Genomic DNA, 19,607 nt, shown 5'->3' on the forward strand with positions numbered 1-19,607 from the left:
TCAATCATCGTCGTTCGTGGCTTTGATGAATGATGCCACTTATCTTTTCATTCATAACTGAAAACTTGCATGCCGTTCGTGGATGGTTTGATTTCCTGACCCACAACCTTAAACTTGAAATTACAAAATTCAAGGGGGTGGGGAGGAGGAGAGGGGTTGTATGAGTATAAAATTTAATAATAATTGAATTCGATTTTATTCTTATTTATTTATTTTTTGTATGCATATTGGAAATATTCAGGAACTGTATAGAAAAGGTCCAAAGGCGTGGCTTTTTTATTAATTCTTGGAAGGTCAATAAAAGGTCCAAAGGCGTGGATTTTTTTTAAATAATCTTTCAAGGGTCAATAAACGTCCAAAGACGTGGATTTTTTAATATGATTTTTGGAGGGTCAATAAAGGTCCAAAGGCGTGCATTTTTTAAATAATTCTTGGAGGGTCAATGAAGGTCCAAAGGCGTGGATTTATTAAATAATTTTTGGAGGGTTATTAAAGGTCCAAGGGCGTGGATTTTTTAAATAATTTTTGCAGGGCCAATAAAGGTCTAAAGGCGTAGATTTTTTTTAATAATTTTTGGAGGGTCAATAAAGGTCCAAAGGCGTGGATTTTTTAAAAAAATTTTGGAGGGTTAATAAAGGTCTAAAGGCGTAGATTTTTTAAATAATTTTTGGAGGGTTAATAAAGGTCTGAAGGCGTGAATTTTTTAAATGACTTTTGCGGGGTCAGTAAAGGTCCAATGTCGTGGATTTTTTTAAATAATTTTTGGAGGTTAAATAATGGTTCAAAGGCGTCGATTTTTTTAAATAATTTTTGCAGGGCCAATAAAAGTCCAAAGGCGTGGATTTTTTAAATAATCTTTGCAGGGTCAGTAAAGGTCCAAAGGCATGGATTTTTTAAATAATTTTTGCAGGGTCAGTAAAGGTCCAAAGGCGTGGATTTTTTAAATAATTTTTGCAGGGTCAATAAAGGTCCAAAGGCGTGGATTTTTTAAATAATTTTTGCAGGGCCAATAAAAGTCCAAAGGCGTGGATTTTTTAAATAATTTTTGCAGGGTCAATAAAGGTCCAAAAACGTGGATTCTTTAAAATTATGTTTGGAGGATCAATAAAGGTCCAAAAGCGTGGATTCTTTAAAATTATGTTTGGAGGATCAATAAAGGTCCAAAAGCGTGGATTTTTTTAAATAATTTTTGGAGGATCAATAAAGGTCCAAAAACGTGGATTCTTTAAAATTATTTTTGGAGGGCCAATAAAGGCGTGGATTTTTAAACTTATTTTTGGAGGGCCAATAGGCGTGGATTTTTTAAACTTATTTTTGGAGGGCCAATAAAGGCGTGGATTTTTTAAACTTATTTTTGGAGGGCCAATAAAGGCGTGGATTTTTTAAACTTATTTTTGGAGGACCAATAAAGGCGTGGATTTTTTAAACTTATTTTTGGAGGGTCAATAAAGGCCTTAAAACTTTTAAACAATTTTTTTGTAGAAAAAAAATCGCACCTCAGTAACTGAGATTGAATATTTTTAATAGACAAAATCGCACCTCAGGAGCAGAGGTTGAATTTTTTCTATAGAAAAAATCGGACCTCAGGAACTGAGGTTGAATTTTATTCGGAAGGAAAAAATCGCACCTCTCAACTGAGGTTGAACATTTCTCGATAAGAAAAAATCACACCTCTCGAACTGAGGTTGAATTTTTTCTGTAGAAAAAAAATCGCAGCTCTAGAACTGAGGTTGATTTTCTTTTCTATAGAATAGAATCGCACATCAGGAACTGAGGTTGAATTTTTCTGTAGAAAAAAAAAATCAATCTCAATCTAAACCGCATCTCAGGAACTGATGTGGAATTTTTCAATAGAAAAAATCGTACCTCAGGAACTGCGGTTGAATTTTTCTATAGAAAAAATCGCACCTCTGGAATGTTTTCTATAGAAAAAAATCGCACCTCAGGGTTTGAGGGGTTGATTTTTATACCCTTCACCACACTGTGGTACAGGGTATTATGTCTTTGTGCATATGTTTGTAACAGGCAAAAGCAAACGAGATACACACATGGTTCCTTTTGAGAATATGCATAGAATCACTTTCTAAGTCGATTTATGCATGTCCGTCCGTCCGTCTGTCTGTCCATGTTAAATTGTAAACAAAGTACAGGTCGCATTTATGATCCGAATTGGATGAAATTTGGCACAGGTCACTTATTCGGCCCAAGGACGAAGCCTATTGAAATTGGGAAAAATCGGTTCAGATTTAGATATAGCTCCCATATATATATTTAACCGATTTAATGTAAACGGTCCCTATATATCTTCCGATTTGCACGAAATTTGGTACAGCCTAATCATTTAGGTCTAGAATTATGTCTGCCAAGTTTCGTGAAAATCGGTCCAGATTTAGATATAGCTCCCATATATAGTTTCGTCCGATTTCATGTAAATGGTGCCCCAAAGTCCCTAGATATCCTTCGATTTGCAGGAAATTTGGCATAACGTACTTAATTGAGCCTAGAATGATGTCTGCCAAGTTTCATGAAGATCGGTCCTGATTTAGATATAGCTCCCATATATAGTTTCGTCCGATTTCATGTAAATGGTGCCCCAAAGTCGCTATATATCTTTCGATTTGCACGAAATTTGGCATAACGTACTGAATTGAGCCTAGAATATTACCTGCCAAGTTTCATGAAAATCGGTCCTGATTTAGATATACCTCCCATATATAGTTTCGTCCGATTTCATGTAAATGGTGCCCCAAAGTCCCTAGATATCCTTCGATTTGCACGAAATTTGGTGCAGCCTAATCATTTAGGTCTAGAATTATGTCTGCCAAGTTTCATGAAAATCGGTCCTGATTTAGATATAGATCCCATATACAGTTTCGTCCGATTTCATGTAAATGGTGCCCCAAAGTCCCTAGATATCCTTCGATTTGCACGAAATTTCGTGCAGCCTAATCATTTAGGTCTAGAAAGATGCCTGCCAAGTTTCCTGAAAATCGGTCCAGATTTAGATATAGCTCCCATATATAATTTCGTCCGATTTCATGTAATGGTGCCCCAAAGTCGCTATATACCTTTCGATTTGCACGAAATTTGGCATAACGTACTGAATTGTTAATGGTGCCCCAAAGTCCCTATATATCCTTCGATTTGCAGGAAATTTGGCATAACGTACTTAATTGAGCCTAGAAGTACGTTATTGCCAAGAAAAAAAAAATTCTATAAATTATTTGTATTGATTCCACTATCTCTGTCTCAAAAGAAACTGTTACTTTGTAATATACGTTGTACACTTTTTTTGTTATATTTAATTTAACTACTTAAAGTGTTATTATTTTTTTGTTGTTGTTTAATGCAAATAAACAAAAAAAATTGAAATCGTTTGCAAAAAACAAAATCTGTTTATTATTTCAGACGGTGTCGTATTTGTTGGTGGTTATGTCTATTGTTGTTGTTACTATTGTTATCATCCTCTTTGTTGTTGGTGTTGTTGTTGTCAACGTAACACGCAAACTACTCGAGGGAACTAAAGAAAAAAAAACAAAAACCTTTAATAGCAAAAAATAGGCTGGCGCGGGATGGCCCACCACAATATCATTATGGATGTTTACCCTTGCCCTCACCGGCTGGCCCTCACCTTTTCCTTGTCTTTTTTGCCATTTTGTTGTATTTGTCGTGTTTTTGTTTATTTATTTTTTGCCTTTTAGCAAAATTGTTGACACGAGTTTTAAGTTTTGTCTGTGTAATTTTTCAGATTACTTCAATTGTATAATGAGAGGAGAAGCCATAATTTTTTGTTTTGCGGTAATAAACAAAAAAAATGCGAACGAGGTGGGTTAGGGAATTGTGGAAAATGATAATAATTCACAGCTGCAATTTTGATTTGTAACACAATTAAATATTGGTCATAGGCTCACATTTTAGAATACCAATCGTATGCCGAATCTTTATGAGATTCTCCATGAGATTCGGTTTTTGGCAAATATAATTTTTGATAATTTTTACAGTCTTTAGCAAATTCTCTAGAAGTAAAAATTGTTGATGCGAAATTCGTGATGTTATACAAGGGGAAACTTGGTCTGACATAATTGAAATATTGACTCAAACCTAACATTAATGATTTTATGGTCGATTTTTAGATATTGTTTGATCAAACAAACATTCCCAAAATTTTGATGAAATCATTCCCAAATATTGATTTTAAAATTATATGAAGGGTGTAATAAACCTTCAAATCAGAACGATAATTTTATGTTAGAACATTTCTTATCAGCTACTATGGCAAATTGGCATTTTACTAAAAATTTTGATAAAAAGGTATGACGAATTTTTGATCAAAATATTGTAGGGCAACTGGGAAACCCCGCCGAAGCGGACTTTGACCCTGAAGTTCTTGAGATTAAAAAGGTAATTCCATAGAATACCTACGTTATAGTTAGAAGGAGATCAGAATATATTTTTTTTGTAAAGGAAGAATCCTTTGGAATAACCGGAGAGTTTTTTAAAAATCAGATTGGTATTATGGGACCAGGGGACATTCTAAAATAAAAAAAATATAATTTCTTTAACGGAAATAATAACTGCTCTTAAGTTTTTTTTTTTTTATAAAAAATCTGCCTCAATTTTTATACCCTTCACCACACTGTGGTACAGGGTATTATGTCTTTGTGCATATGTTTGTAACAGGCAAAAATAATCGAGATAGACCCATGGTTCCTTTTGAGAATATGCATAGAATCACTTTCTGAATCGATTTATGCATGTCCGTCCGTCCGTCTGTCCGTCTGTCCATGTTAAATTGTAAACAAAGTACAGGTCGCATTTATGATCCGATTTGCATGAAATTTGGCACAGCTCATTTGTTTGGCCCAAGGACGAACCCTATTGAAATTGGGAAAAATCGGTTCAGATTTAGATATAGCTCCCATATATATTTTTGCCCGATTTACGGACTTTAGACCCTGAAAATCTTTCGATTTGCACGAAATTTGGCATAGCGTACTGAATTGAGCCACGAAAGATGTATGCCAAGTTTTGTGAAAATCGGTTCAGATTTATATATAGCTCCCATATATAGTTTCGCCCGATTTACGGACTTTAGACCCTGAAAATCTTTCGATTTGCACGAAATTTGGCATAGCGTACTGAATTGAGTCACGAAAGATGTGTGCCAAGTTTTGTGAAAATCGGTTCAGATTTAGATATAGCTCCCATATATAGTTTCGGCCGATTTTTGGTAAATGGCGTGCCAAAGTCCCTATATATCTTTCAATTTGCACGAAATTTGGCATAGCGCACTGAATTAAGTCTAGAATGATGTGTGCAAAGTTTCGTGAAAATCGGTTCAGATTTAGATATAGCTCCCGTATATATCTTCCTCCGATTTAAGGTAAATGGTGTACCAAAGTCCTTATATATCTTTCGATTTGCATGAAATTTGGCATAACGTACTGAATTGAGGCTAGAATGATGTCTGCCCAGTTTCGCGAAAATCGGTCCAGATTTAGATATAGCTCCCATATATAGTTTCGTCCGATTTCATGTTAATGGTGCCCCAAAGTCCCTATATATCTTTCGATTTGCATGAAATTTGGCATAACGTACTGAATTGAGCCTAGAATGATGTCTGCCCAGTTTCGAGAAAATCGGCCCAGATTCAGATATAGTTTCGTCCGATTTCATGTAAATGGTGCACCAAAGTCCCCATATATCCTTCGATATATTTAGATAGAGCTTCCATATATATTTTCGCCCGATTTTAAGTAAATTGGAGATCAAACTCTTCATGCTAGTCAGGTTGACATCAAATTTTGCACAACGTACAAAATTGAGCATAGAATTACGTAGTTGCGTTTTCTAGAAGTACAGACATAGCCCAACAGATAACCTATTTATATTTGATTGAAGTCAATTTATATAACTTATGGATATATAGGTAGATTCACATTTAGATAAATATCACATATTTTATTTCATCCAATTTCATGTTAATAGTCCTGTTTAATATATCCATAGTGGTGAAGGGTATCATATAGTCGGCCCCGTCCGACTTTACTACTTTCCTTACTGGTTGACGATATATTTTGTATAAAAAAATATACTCTGTTTTTTTTCTATAAAAAGTCAGAGGCTGATCTGTTCTTGAGGATATTAAAGCAATCATTCTTATATTCCGATAATATTCTTCACAATAAAAAAATCTATAATCAGTTTCAGAGGATATTTTTCCAAGAAATAAAAAAAGACTCAATTACAGATGTAATTTTTTATACAAAAAAAAAATCATTCTTAAATTCCTGAGGATTTTTTTTTCTATAGAAAAAATTAGCGTCCATCCCAATTTTATTTTCCACAAAAAAAAATTATTTTTAGTTCTTGAGGATATTTCTGGGTATGATAAATATCAGAGTCAGTTCGTCGAGTTAAGTTCTTTATTGACAAAAACAGCCTCAGTAATTGACGCTGATATCCCCTGGAACTGAGTATGAATTTTTTTTTATAGCAACAAAATATTATCAGGCTCTAAATGTGATTTTTAAGAATAGAAAAATATCCCCGAGAACATTCCAACTTTTTCCTGTAGGATAAAATTATTTTTGAGATTTTTAGGAAACAAATTCTGCGTCAGCTCTGGAGTATATTTTTTCTATAAAAATGCACCCTCAAATTCTGAAGATAGTTTTTATATATCTATCTTATTTTCCGTATAACGACCACTTGTTATGAAGGATTTGGACTGGACATGAGTCTCTTTAATAGAGGGCGTATAACTAACGACAGCAGTCATACGCCTCTTTGACTCCTTTTTAAATCTATAATGGAAGATCTTAAATTTGTATAAGCATATTAAGCTTCGATTTTTTAAAGAATACTGGAGTGAACATGGGCCTCTTAAATAGAGGTTAAAAAATGCATAATGTAATATATTTTTCTACGACAGGGTATTCTACAGAAATATATTGTACACTTGGGCGTATAACTAACGACAGCAGTCATACGCCTCTTTGACTCCTTATTATATTTTTATTACAAGCATATAAAGCTCCGATTTTTTTTAAAGAATACTTTTACACGGACCATGAAGATTGGATTTTTAAAGGAATATTTTTTTTTAAGTTCCATCCATTTTCATAATATCGAACATTTTAGGGTGACGTAATTTAGAGGCTAAACCTACAGTTGTTCTATATGCTTCATTGAGAATCTAATTTTTTTTGGTTCTACTTTTTATATCTATACATATCTTTTATTAAAAATTATCAATCTATATCCACAAAAGAGAATCTCACTTGCAGAGGATTAATAAAAATATTTAGTTTAGCATATGAAACGTCTAATTATTAAAAAGTATAAATTCTCTAAAGGGTATTCCGCCAAAAAAAAACAAAAAATGTGCACAAGGGCGTATAACTAACGACAACAGTCATACGCCTCTTTGGCCCGTTGTTAAATTTGTATTACAATAGCCTAAAGGGCATCTAAAGCTTCAACTTTTTAGGAATATTTTTTCACTAACCATGGAGGGTGAATTTTGTAAAGGAATATTTTTTTTTTAAGTTTCATCCATTCTCATAATAACGCACATGTGTGGGTGCCGTAATATGGAAGCTAATCCTAAACGTGGTTCATATTCTTCATTGAGAATCTCACTTGCAGAGGGCTAATACAAAATATTTAGTTTACCATATAAAGCGTCTAATTATAAATCAATAGAAAACCACTAAAGGGCAGTCTACCGAAATATATCGTGCCCGAGGGCGTATAACTAACGACAGCAGTCATACGCCAATGTGGATCGTTATCAAATTTTTATTAGAAGCGTCTAATTGAAAATCTCGAGCTTTAGATTAAAAAAAAAATCATTTTTTCACGGGCCATGAAGGATGGAGTTTGTAAAGAATTTGTTCAATGTCTCTATTCATTCTCATAACACCGAACAATTTAGGATGCCATAATTTGGTGGCTAAATCAAAAGTTGGTCCATATGTTTCATTGAGAATCTCGCCTGCAGAGGATTAATAAAAAAAATAGTTGGTTTACCATGTAAAACATCATGATATTAGTCTAAAGAATTTGTCTAAATTGTATTCTACTGAAATATATCGTGCACGAGGGCGTATAACTAACGACAGCAGTCATACGCTCCGTTGTATCGTTATTAAATCTCTATTACAAGTCACTAATGGAAAATCTTAAATCTGTATAAGCTTGTAGAACTTTAACGGATTTTGTAAAGGAATATTCTTTTAAGTTCCATCCCCAAGTGGGAGTTTTCGAAATAACATTTTTTTTGATATCACTGCGGGTTCATTACAAGGGAGTATCGGGAGCTTCGAGTTTTTAATAATTTTTCACTGATGAATGGTGGATTTTGTAAATACATCTTTCTATCGCCATCCATTCTCATAATACCGAACATTTGGGTGTGTCGTAATATAGAGTCTAAATCTAAAGTTGGTCTATATGCTTCATTGAGAATTACACTTCCAGAGGATTACAAAAAACATGTTTAGTTATTTTAAATCATAAAACATGTAATTATTAATCAATACAAATCCTCTAAAGAGTATACTACCAAAATATATCATGCAGGAGGGCGTATAACTAACGACAGCAGTCATACGCCCCTTTGTATCGTTATTAAATCTCTATTACAAGTCACTAATGGAAAATCTTAAACATCTAAAGCTTAGAATTGTTAAAGAATAATTTTTTCAAGAACATGAAAGATGGATTTTGTGTTAAGGAATAGTGCCTTTAAGGTCTCCATCCATTCTCATAATATCGAACATTTGGGTGTGCGTAATATGGAGGCTAAATCTAAAGGTGAAAGATATGCTTCATTGATAATCTCACTTGGAGAAGATTAATACAAAAAAAAAAATATTTAGTTTATGATGGAAAACATTTACTTATTATCCAATAGAAATTCTCTAAAGGGTATTCTATCGAACACACTAGGGCGTATAACTAACGACAGCAGTCATACGCCAATTTGGTTTGCTTTTAAATTCTCTATTACAAGGGGCCAATGGAAATCATAATTCTACATAAGCATTGAAAACCAGTAAGGAAAGTAGTAAAGTCGGACGGGCCGACTATATGATACCCTTCACCACTATGGATATATTAAACAGGACTATTAACATGAAATTGGATGAAATAAAATATGTGATATTTATCTAAATGTGAATCTACCTATATATCCATAAGTTATATAAATCGACTTCAATCAAATATAAATAGGTTATCTGTTGGGCTATGTCTGTACTTCTTGAAAACGCAACTAGAAACTGTCAACCTGACTAGCATGAAGAGTTTGATCTCCAATTTACTTAAAATCGGGCGAAAATATATATGGAAGCTCTATCCAAATATATCGAAGGATATATAGGGACTTTGGTGCACCATTTACATGAAATCGGACGAAACTATATCTGAATCTGGGCCGATTTTCCTGAAACTTGGCAGACATCATTCTAGGCTCAATTCAGTACGTTATGCCAAATTTCCTGCAAATCGAAAGATATATAGGGACTTTGGGGCACCATTAACATGAAATCGGACGAAACTATATATGGGAGCTATATCTAAATCTGGACCGATTTTCGCGAAACTGGGCAGACATCATTCTAGCCTCAATTCAGTACGTTATGCCAAATTTCATGCAAATCGAAAGATATATAAGGACTTTGGTACACCATTTACCTTAAATCGGAGGAAGATATATACGGGAGCTATATCTAAATCTGAACCGATTTTCACGAAACTTTGCACACATCATTCTAGACTTAATTCAGTGCGCTATGCCAAATTTCGTGCAAATCGAAAGATATATAGGGACTTTGGTACGCCATTTACCAAAAATCGGCCGAAACTATATATGGGAGCTATATCTAAATCTGAACCGATTTTCACGAAACTTGGCACACATCTTTCGTGGCTCAATTCAGTACGCTATGCCAAATTTCGTGCAAATCGAAAGATTTTCATGGTCTAAACTCCGTAAATCGGGCGAAACTATATATGGGAGCTATATATGTAAATCTGAACCGATTTTCACGAAACTTGGCACACATCTTTCGTGGCTCAATTCAGTACGCTATGCCAAATTTCGTGCAAATCGAAAGATTTTCAGGGTCTAAAGTCCGTAAATCGGGCAAAAATATATATGGGAGCTATATCTAAATCTGAACCGATTTTTCCCAATTTCAATAGGGTTCGTCCTTGGGCCAAACAAATGAGCTGTGCCAAATTTCATCCAAATCGGAACATAAATGCGACCTGTACTTTGTTTACAATTTAACATGGACAGACGGACGGACATGCATAAATCGATTCAGAAAGTGATTCTATGCATATTCTCAAAAGGAACCAAGGGTCTATCTCGATTATTTTTGCCTGTTACAAACATATGCACAAAGACATAATACCCTGTACCACAGTGTGGTGAAGGGTATAAAAATCAAAGTTTTAGATTAAAAAAAAAATAATTTTTAACGCCCCATGAAGGATGGATTTTGTAAAGAAATATACAAGGGGGGAACTTTGTCCGAATTTAGGGTGCCGTAATTTGATAACTAAATCTATAGTTGGTCCCTATGTTTCATTGAGGATCTCACTTACAGGCAATTAATACAAAATATTTGGTTTACCATGTGCAACATCTAATTATTAATAAATAGAAATTCTCTAAATTGTATTCTACCAAAATATAACGTGCGCGAGGGCGTATAACTAATGACAGCAGTCATACGCCCATTTGTCTCGTTAAAATCGTTGTCAAATCTCTATTACAAGGGCCTAATGGAAAAATCTTAAATCTGTATAAGCATGTAAAAGTTCGATTTTTGAAAAAAATACTTTTTAACGGAGTTTGTGAAGAAATATTTTATGGTCCAACTGGGATGGAGCTCCCACAGGTTTTTTGGACATTTTGATCTATTTGGTTCTATGTTTTCAATACAAGAGACTTGAGCTAAGATTTTTAAATATTTATACTAAAAGTAACCACTAAGTAACGACAACCTAGTGTCAATCTTGTTCTCCATCTTTATATCGGTTTAATGGTTTCTTATAAAATAATTTGCTATTGAAAAATGACAACTTGACTAATTGCACCTAACGTCTATTTTTATACACGTTATATATTACATAATGTTGCATTACAAAAAGGAAACGAATTAAATGCGAATAGCAGCTATTGGTAATCAAAATAGACTGTATAATTCTGACGCAATGACAATATTTTTTAATAATAACAAAATATGTGTATAAAATTGCAAACAAACGTATTAAAAATACAATTATTTCATTAAAAATATTTGTAATAGCATTCTGAACTCTTAAAGGGTTAATTGTTCTATTTTGTAGGGGTTTTTTTAACTGTGTTCAATTACTAAAGGGAATGATTTGACTGATTGATCGAATGACTGACTAACATTTTCAATTATGGCAAAATTAGAAGAAAACAGCTGTTGGGCGCCATATGAAAAAAAAATTACAAATATTTTTTGTATTTTTCCATAGAGTCACACAAAAAGAAAAAAAAAAGAAATAGGTAAAGCAAATATCAAACCTCAATCGCCACCCATGATGGGGGTGTGTGTGCTCTAATCTAATGGCATAGATTCGTTTTTTTAATCTTGTTTTTTTTTTTTTTTTGCTGTTCCCTCAAATATGTACTTTAATAAAACATTTGTGTAACTTATTATCGCAAATTAGTAGCATTTTCCTAATGTCTGGTGTAAATATTTTGCCTGCCTTCCCATAGATGTGAAACATTTCACAATTTAGCACTTAAGGGGGTTCCGTTGTTGATGGCTTAAAAATATCACCTCCCCCACGAGAAATTAATCTAATTTGGAATTCGCGGAATCTGTTGTCAATTGGCAAAAGGTTGTTGACAATTAACATCTGAGGAATCATGATGTGACAAAAATAAATGTGAATTATTTATAGGATTTATTTCTATTTAAAAAAAAAAATAAATAAAAAAATGAATCGAGAAAAAAAAAACAACAATAAAAATGTTAAAATGTCATAAATATTATTATTTCTTTATGTAGTGAGAAAATAATCAACTAAAAACAATGATTTTTATACCCTTCACCACACTGTGGTACAAGGTATTATGTCTTTGTGCATATGTTTGTAACAGGCAAAAATAATCGAGATAGACCCATGGTTACTTTTGAGAATATGCATAGAATCACTTCCTGAGTCGATTTATGCATGTCCGTCTGTCCGTCCGCTTGTCCGTCCATCCGTCCGTTATTCCATGTATTTTTGTTAACAAAGTACAGGTCGCATTTATGATCCGATTTGGATGAAATTTGGCACAGGTCAGTTAATTGGCCCACGGACGAACCCTATTGAAATTGGGAAAAATCGGTTCAGATTTAGATATAGCTCCCATATATATTTTCGTCCGATTTAAGGTAAATAGTGTACCAAAGTCCCTATATATCTTTCGATTTGCACGAAATTTGGCATAGCGTAATGAATTAGGTCTAGAATCGTGTGTGCTAAGTTTCCTGAGAATCGTTTCAGATTTAGATATAGCTCCTATATATATTTTCGTCCGATTTTATGTAAATGGTGTACCAAAGTCCCTATATATCTTTCGATTTGCGCGAAATTTGGCATAGCGTACTGAATTACTTCTAGAATCGTGTGTGCTAAGTTTCCTGAAAATCGGTTCAGATTTAGATATAGCTCCATAATATATTTTCGTTCGATTTTGTGTAAAAGGTGTACCAAAGACCCTATATATCTTTCGATTTGCACGAAATTTGGCACAGCGTACTGAATTACGTCTAGAATTATGTGTGTTAAGTTTCCTGAAAATCGGTCCAGATTTAGATATATCTCCCATATATATTTTCGTCCGATTTTATGTAAATGGTGTACCAAAGTCCCTAAATATCTTTCGATTTGCACGAAATTTGGCACAGCGTACTGAATTACGTCTAGAATCGTGTGTGCTAAGTTTCCTGAAAATCGGTCCAGATTTAGATATATCTCCCATATATATTTTCGTCCGATATATAAATGGTTCACCAAAGACCCCAAGGTAGGCCGACAAAAAAATTTGGCACAGCGTACTGAAGTAGATATTAGCTAGCTTGAAGCAACCCTGTATCTGACCAAATGAAAATTATAGTATAGGTTGCAGAATGACATGTTTATGGATCCATTTTCATGTTAATGGTCCTTCAAAAATTCGACGTCTGTTAGGATTCATCTGTTGAATATACCCACAGTGGTGAAGGGTATCATATAGTCGTCCGACTTTACTACTTTCCTTACTGGTTTTTTTAACTCTGTGTTTTCAAAATATTTATTTCTTGGGGATTATTATTATCCTTTATTTATGCAAAGGATGGATATGTATGCGTATAATATAAGAAATTTATTCGAGCTAGATAGAAAAATTTGAACTGGAAATGCTCCCCTTTAAGCATAGGTTAAAACATTCTCAATTAGATATATTTTTCTATGGAAAAATACCGAACATTTGGGTTAACCCCAAAAATGGTCAATATGCTTCATTGAAAATCTCATTTGCAAAGGATTAATAAATAAAATTTGGTTTACAATGTGAAACAATTAATTATTAATTAATAGAAATCCTCTAAAAGGTATTCTGCCGAAATATATCGTACACGAGGGCGTATAACTAACAACAGTAGTCATACGCCCCTTTAACATGGAACTAATGGAAAATCATAATTCTAAAGCTTTAATTTCTTAAAGAATCATTTTTCACGGACCATATAATCAAATATTTTTATGGAATCCATCCATTCTAATAATACCGAACATTTGGGTGTGCCCTAATATGGAGGTTAAATTTTTCTATTGAAAATTTATTTATTTTTTTCTTCATTTATTTATTAATATATTTTTTATTAAAAATTGTAATTTTAAAACGATTTTTAATTTTATTTTATTATTTAAATAATTGCGTATTGTAATTTTTTTCCTTATTTTTTTTTATAAATTTTGTACATAGAAAAATGTTATTGTTTCTAATATTGCCACTTGAATGAATTTTTATGACACATGTCATAGTCAAATCTACTAAAAGATCTCCAACCTCGTTTAATACGCCATGTATTTAATTTGTGTGAATTAACTAACCTTAATCTACATTCGTAATCTGTTAGCCATCCAAATCAAATTACATTGTTAAATAATATAATAAAATAAAAAAAAACACAACACAAATTTATTTTTATCTATCGAATGTGATTAAAATCCCCTTAATTTTTTTTTTCTTGATGACTAGAAAAAAATCAGTTGGGAATTTTTTCCTTTAAGTGTCTTAAATTTTTTCAGTAAAAAACTACAACAATAAAATAGAGATATTTTTTTTTTTTTTTTGTTAATTATCTAACACGGGCTACTGATTATAACAAAAAAATAAAGACAATTTGTAAAAAAAATAATAAAATAAATCAGAGAGCGAAGCAGAATAGACGGACGGGGCCGGCGATACGATATTCCGAGACTGGGCAATATTTCATGATAGTTGCAACATCTTATCCGATATGAGGTCAATAGCACCTCTTCCTTACACTGACATATTTTCCGAATTATACTAATATTGAGTACAGCCCTTCTAATTACATGTCCACTTTCCTTTAACTGTGGCTTGTGCTGTGATATTCGGCTTTCAATTGGGGCTATAGATCGACTCGAAAAAAAAACACAAAAAATAAATTTTCGGTCCATTTCATCCCAAAATTGTTATCTGGTCATCACCGAAAATTATAGGCATTGTCCTTGACCATACCCGGATCCTCATGCAAAATGTCAAAGCGATCAGCGCTATATTTCTGCAGTCTATTGTGGTAATGGGTCACTGAATAATATCTGAATACGTAAGCACCTGTAATTGTTTAAGTGTAACTCTCACATCCAAGTACATACGGCAATATAATTGGTATCAATTTAAAGGTCAACCACTCCTCTTGTGTATATAATCGGCTTCTAGGGTCTATGTCCTTCAGGAGTAAATATATACACATAGAATACTAATTTTGCGATTTTTCACACAAAAGTTAGGGTCCATTTGACCCGCTAAATATTGACAGGCATGCTTATTCTCAAAACAGGCATGCTTATTCTTTGGCTCGATCCCCTTCTACATGTGAAAATTCGCGATGTTCTGGCCATAATTGCAGCCTCTGGAGCGATAAGAATATCAGACAAAAATAAAGTTTTTGGTCCATTTCATACCCTTAATATTAACGGATCTATACCAAAAACAATAGGGGTCTTCATTCTACATTCTTTGGCTCTCTAAAATATATTGTTTATATACCAAAATTGTTACCATTATTTTAAAGAAAACTAATATATCTGCAGATTTCGCTTCTTCGGAGAATTATAGTGGAATTCGATGGAGAATGTTTTTTTCTTTGGCACTAACCCTCCAAAAAAAAAAAAAGTTTTGTGGAGGATTTTGGGCTGAACCTAAATAAACATTTAATCAGCGAGAACAATATTTTTTAATTGTTAAATTCAAATTGGAATCGATTTTCGAATGGTATATACAATATTTACAAATGTCATTATTTTGGAGACCTATAGTGAAATTCGATGAAGAATATTTCATCCATTGACAACTAGCTTCTACAATGTAGTTTTGTGGAGAAATTTTGAATTTCAGCTGAACTAGTACGAAAAAAATTTTAAAAAACCAATATATAATTTTGTATCCGATTTACCGATCTACCGATTTTTTGTTTGGAGACAAATAGTGAAATTCGATGGAGAATATATTTTTCTTTGACAACAATTCTCTAGGGCAAAATGTTAAGGTTCAAATCGACCTCAATTTGGAAATAAACTGGATTAATTAATTGAAATCATATTTTATATACCTCAAGATTTATTCCGATATTTTGTGGATATATAATATATTTTATTCGGAGACTTTTAGTGGAATTTAATGGAGAGAATATCTTCTATTGACAACAATCCTCTGGGTACAATATTTTTCCACATTGATACATACCAACCGGAATTCCAAAAATAAAAGACTATTAAAATTATTATAGATCTGGGGGACTACAATCTTTGGAGTACTTATGAAAAACATTATACATATATATATATATATATATATATAAATGCTCTCATATGTATAGGAGGACCTTTAGAAGATCTTCTGTTAGTTTTGAAGAGATCCCTAAACTTATTTCCTCCCCATTCAAATATCTTCCCTATCTGTGCCCTGGTATTTATTTTCCACACTTCCCATTCGAATGGCATTTTATCTTTGAATAAAATGCAAATATTTGTGAATTTTGCGCAGCGGATATCAGAGTACACAAAGTACACGAATGCGAATTATAATAATGTCAAGGTTTTGCTTTATATTTTTCTAAAATCGTATTTTGACATTAACATTTCTGTGACAAAGAGCATCCAGACTCGGTGCTCTCTTAAATTCCATCATAGACAGGAAATCTCTTATCATCTAGCAAATAATAACAAAAAGAGTAGACTGGGAATTAGTTATCTTAATAAATTTTATGGAACCATTATTCTAGTATTTTCACTTCGAGAAATTACTCTTGTTATGACTTCTTAAGAAAAATAAAATAAAACAAAAATTAAATAAATATAAATATAATAAAATTGTTTATACCAGGAATTATTTAAGAAACGGATTATAAAACAAAAAAAAAAACAGTTGGTAACACATATTTTGCATCGTTTTATTTCCGATTCCATTTTATAGTATTTGTTTATATTTATTTTTTATTGGTTGGTTTTGTTTTTTTTTCACATTTAAATCTATTCATGATTCATTTTTTTGCAATTTTATCAAACCTTCTGCTCCTCCTTGGCTCTAGAAAAATAAATATTTATTTTTATATCACAACAAAAGCGAAAAGTGTCTTTCTTGATAAATTGCAGCAGAATTTGTTTGAATACTTTTTGTGTTTTTTTTTCAGATTTTATTTTTTGTTAAATCATTTCCTTCCCTATTATGTTTTATGCAAATATTTATTACGTTTTTTTTTTTGTTTATTAAAAGATGAAAACCTTTCCAAGGAAATTTTTATAAGTAAATAAATTACTTTTTTATTATAGTTGTTGTAAAAAGCCACACGTTAATTATTTATTTTAAACATTTCCATGAACGAAGGTTTATTTTCATTTATTTATACACTGCCATAATAATAAATTAAACTTTTTATTCAGTATTTATAACATCTTGGTATGATAACTTCTTGAGAAGATTTACCGAAAGTTTTAATGGAAAATTAAGTTCTTAGAATTTGGTGGAATTTTTATTTTATTTATAAGACCCATAAACCCATAACATATATGATATTTGTTTGGATTTTCAGAAACAAATGCTTATATTAATCTAAGGTCAAGGTTCAATATTCAACCTGAATTCTAAGAAAAAAATTGTTTCTCATAACCTAACAAAAAATTCTGCACTGATTTCAGAATTTTTTATTTTGTGTCAAATTGTCCTTTTATGCTTTCATCTAAAGAGTGATTTGTTAAGAGCTTGATAACTTTAAAAAAAAAAACGCATAAAATTTGCAAAATCTCATCGGTTCTTTATTTGAAACGTTAGATTGGTCCATGACATTTACTTTTTGAAGATAATTTCATTTAAATGTTGACCGCGGCTGCGTCTTAGGTGGTCCATTCGGAAAGTCCAATTTTGGGCAACTTTTTCGAGCATTTCGGCCGGAATAGCCCGAATTTCTTCGGAAATGTTGTCTTCCAAAGCTGGAATAGTTGCTGGCTTATTTCTGTAGACTTTAGACTTGACGTAGCCCCACAAAAAATAGTCTAAAGACGTCAAATCGCATGATCTTGGTGGACCGGTCCATTTCTTGAGATGAATTGTTCTCCGAAGTTTTCCCTCAAAATGGCCATAGAATCGCGAGCTCTGTGTTATGTAGCGCCATCTTGTTGAAACCACATGTCAACCAAGTTCAGCTCTTCCATTTTTGGCAACAAAAAGTTTGTTAGCATCGAACGATAGCGATCGCCATTCACCGTAACGTTGCGTCCAACAGCATCTTTGAAAAAATACGGTCCAATGATTCCACCAGCGTACACACCACACCAAACAATGCATTTTTCGGGATGCATGGGTAGTTCTTGAACGGCTTCTGGTTGCTCTTCACTCCAAATGCGGCAATTTTGCTTATTTACGTAGCCATTCAACCAGAAATGAGCCTCATCGCTGAACAAAATTTGTCGATAAAAAAGCGGATTTTCTGCCAACTTTTCTAGGGCCCATTCACTGAAAATTCGACGTTGTGGCAGATCGTTCGGCTTCAGTTCTTGCACGAGCTGTATTTTGTACGGTTTTGCACCAAGATCTTTGCGTAAAATCTTCCATGTGGTCGAATAACACAAACCCAATTGCTGCGAACGGCGATGAATCAACATTTCACGGTCTTCAGCAACACTCTCAGAAACAGACGCAATATTCTCTTCTGTACGTACTGTACGCATTCGTGTGGTTGGTTTAATGTCCAATAAAGTAAACTGAGTGCGAAACTTGGTCACAATCGCATTAATTGTTTGCTCACTTGGTCGATTATGTAGACCATAAATCGGACGTAATGCGCGAAACACATTTCGAACCGAACACTGATTTTGGTAATAAAATTCAATGATTTGCAAGCGTTGCTCGTTAGTAAGTCTATTCATGATGAAATGTCAAAGCATACTGAGCATCTTTCTCTTTGACACCATGTCTGAAATCCCACGTGATCTGTCAAATACTAATGCATGAAAATCCTAACCTCAAAAAAATCACCCTTTAGGAGCTTGATGCCAAAAGACAAATTTATCTTCACCAAATTTCACATTAAGGCTTCTAACAATATAAATCTCTAGTTCGATTATAATTCCTGAAAATATCGTTAACAATATGGATATATAAAATAATTATTTTTTCGGCTATACTTTGTATTTATTCAGAATTGGAACATTTTCTACCACAATATTCCATTAAAGAAAATTGCAATCAATAGAAGAAATATTCTTCATAAAATTCCGCTATAAGTCTCCGAACGAAATAGATCGTCTCCTTTTTTGTGCACGGGACAGAAAATGCTGAGGTTCCAATCATTCGGCATGCATTCCTCTAGCCAAATTGTACTAATCAGTTGGTGTATGCTCCTTACCAGCATCTGACCAACAGTCTTGAATAGTACGGCTTGTAACCCATTGGCACCTGCTGCTTTCTTATTCTTCAGACGATTGATTGCTATTCTGACCTCATCTTGGCTAGGTGGTATACACTCTATACCGTCATCTATTATTGGTTCTGGGGTATCCTCTTCGCCGCTACTATTTGATACCAGAAGTTTTTTTCAAAATGCTCCTTCCAGATCCTCAGCACGCTATCTGTATCTGTGACCAGTTTTCCTTCTTCATCTCTACAGATGAAGCCTTCGGTTTGGTGTTTTACTCGTTGGCAAAATTTCCGAACTTCATTCTGACTCCTGTACATCTCGATTTGCTCACGATCACGTTTTTCTTGTTCTTTCTTCTTTTTTTCTGAGAATACATTTCTCCTCTCTCCGTGTTACGTGTTGCTACTGTCTGCAGGG

General features: G+C 33.2%; 1 protein-coding gene across 1 annotated transcript; it reads right to left on the reverse strand.

Moving 5' to 3' along the window:
- Positions 1–17,567: 17,567 nt before the first annotated feature.
- Positions 17,568–18,810, reverse strand: LOC133325557 (uncharacterized). The gene has a single exon (XM_061534298.1). It carries the CDS (start codon positions 18,697–18,699, stop codon positions 17,932–17,934), a length of 768 nt encoding a protein of 255 aa, XP_061390282.1. The 5' UTR covers positions 18,700–18,810; the 3' UTR covers positions 17,568–17,931.
- Between the last annotated feature and the right edge of the window lie 797 nt (positions 18,811–19,607).

Source organism: Musca vetustissima, unplaced genomic scaffold, assembly GCF_032173495.1.
Source record: "Musca vetustissima isolate MV318-11 ecotype Yass unplaced genomic scaffold, APGP_CSIRO_Mvet_v1 utg40055, whole genome shotgun sequence".
In the NCBI taxonomy this organism is placed as follows: Eukaryota; Metazoa; Arthropoda; class Insecta; order Diptera; family Muscidae; genus Musca; species Musca vetustissima.

Bases quoted from the DNA above. Each gene is read 5' to 3' on its own strand.
- LOC133325557 (XM_061534298.1), bottom strand. From the start codon at position 18,699: ATGAATAGACTTACTAACGAGCAACGCTTGCAAATCATTGAATTTTAT.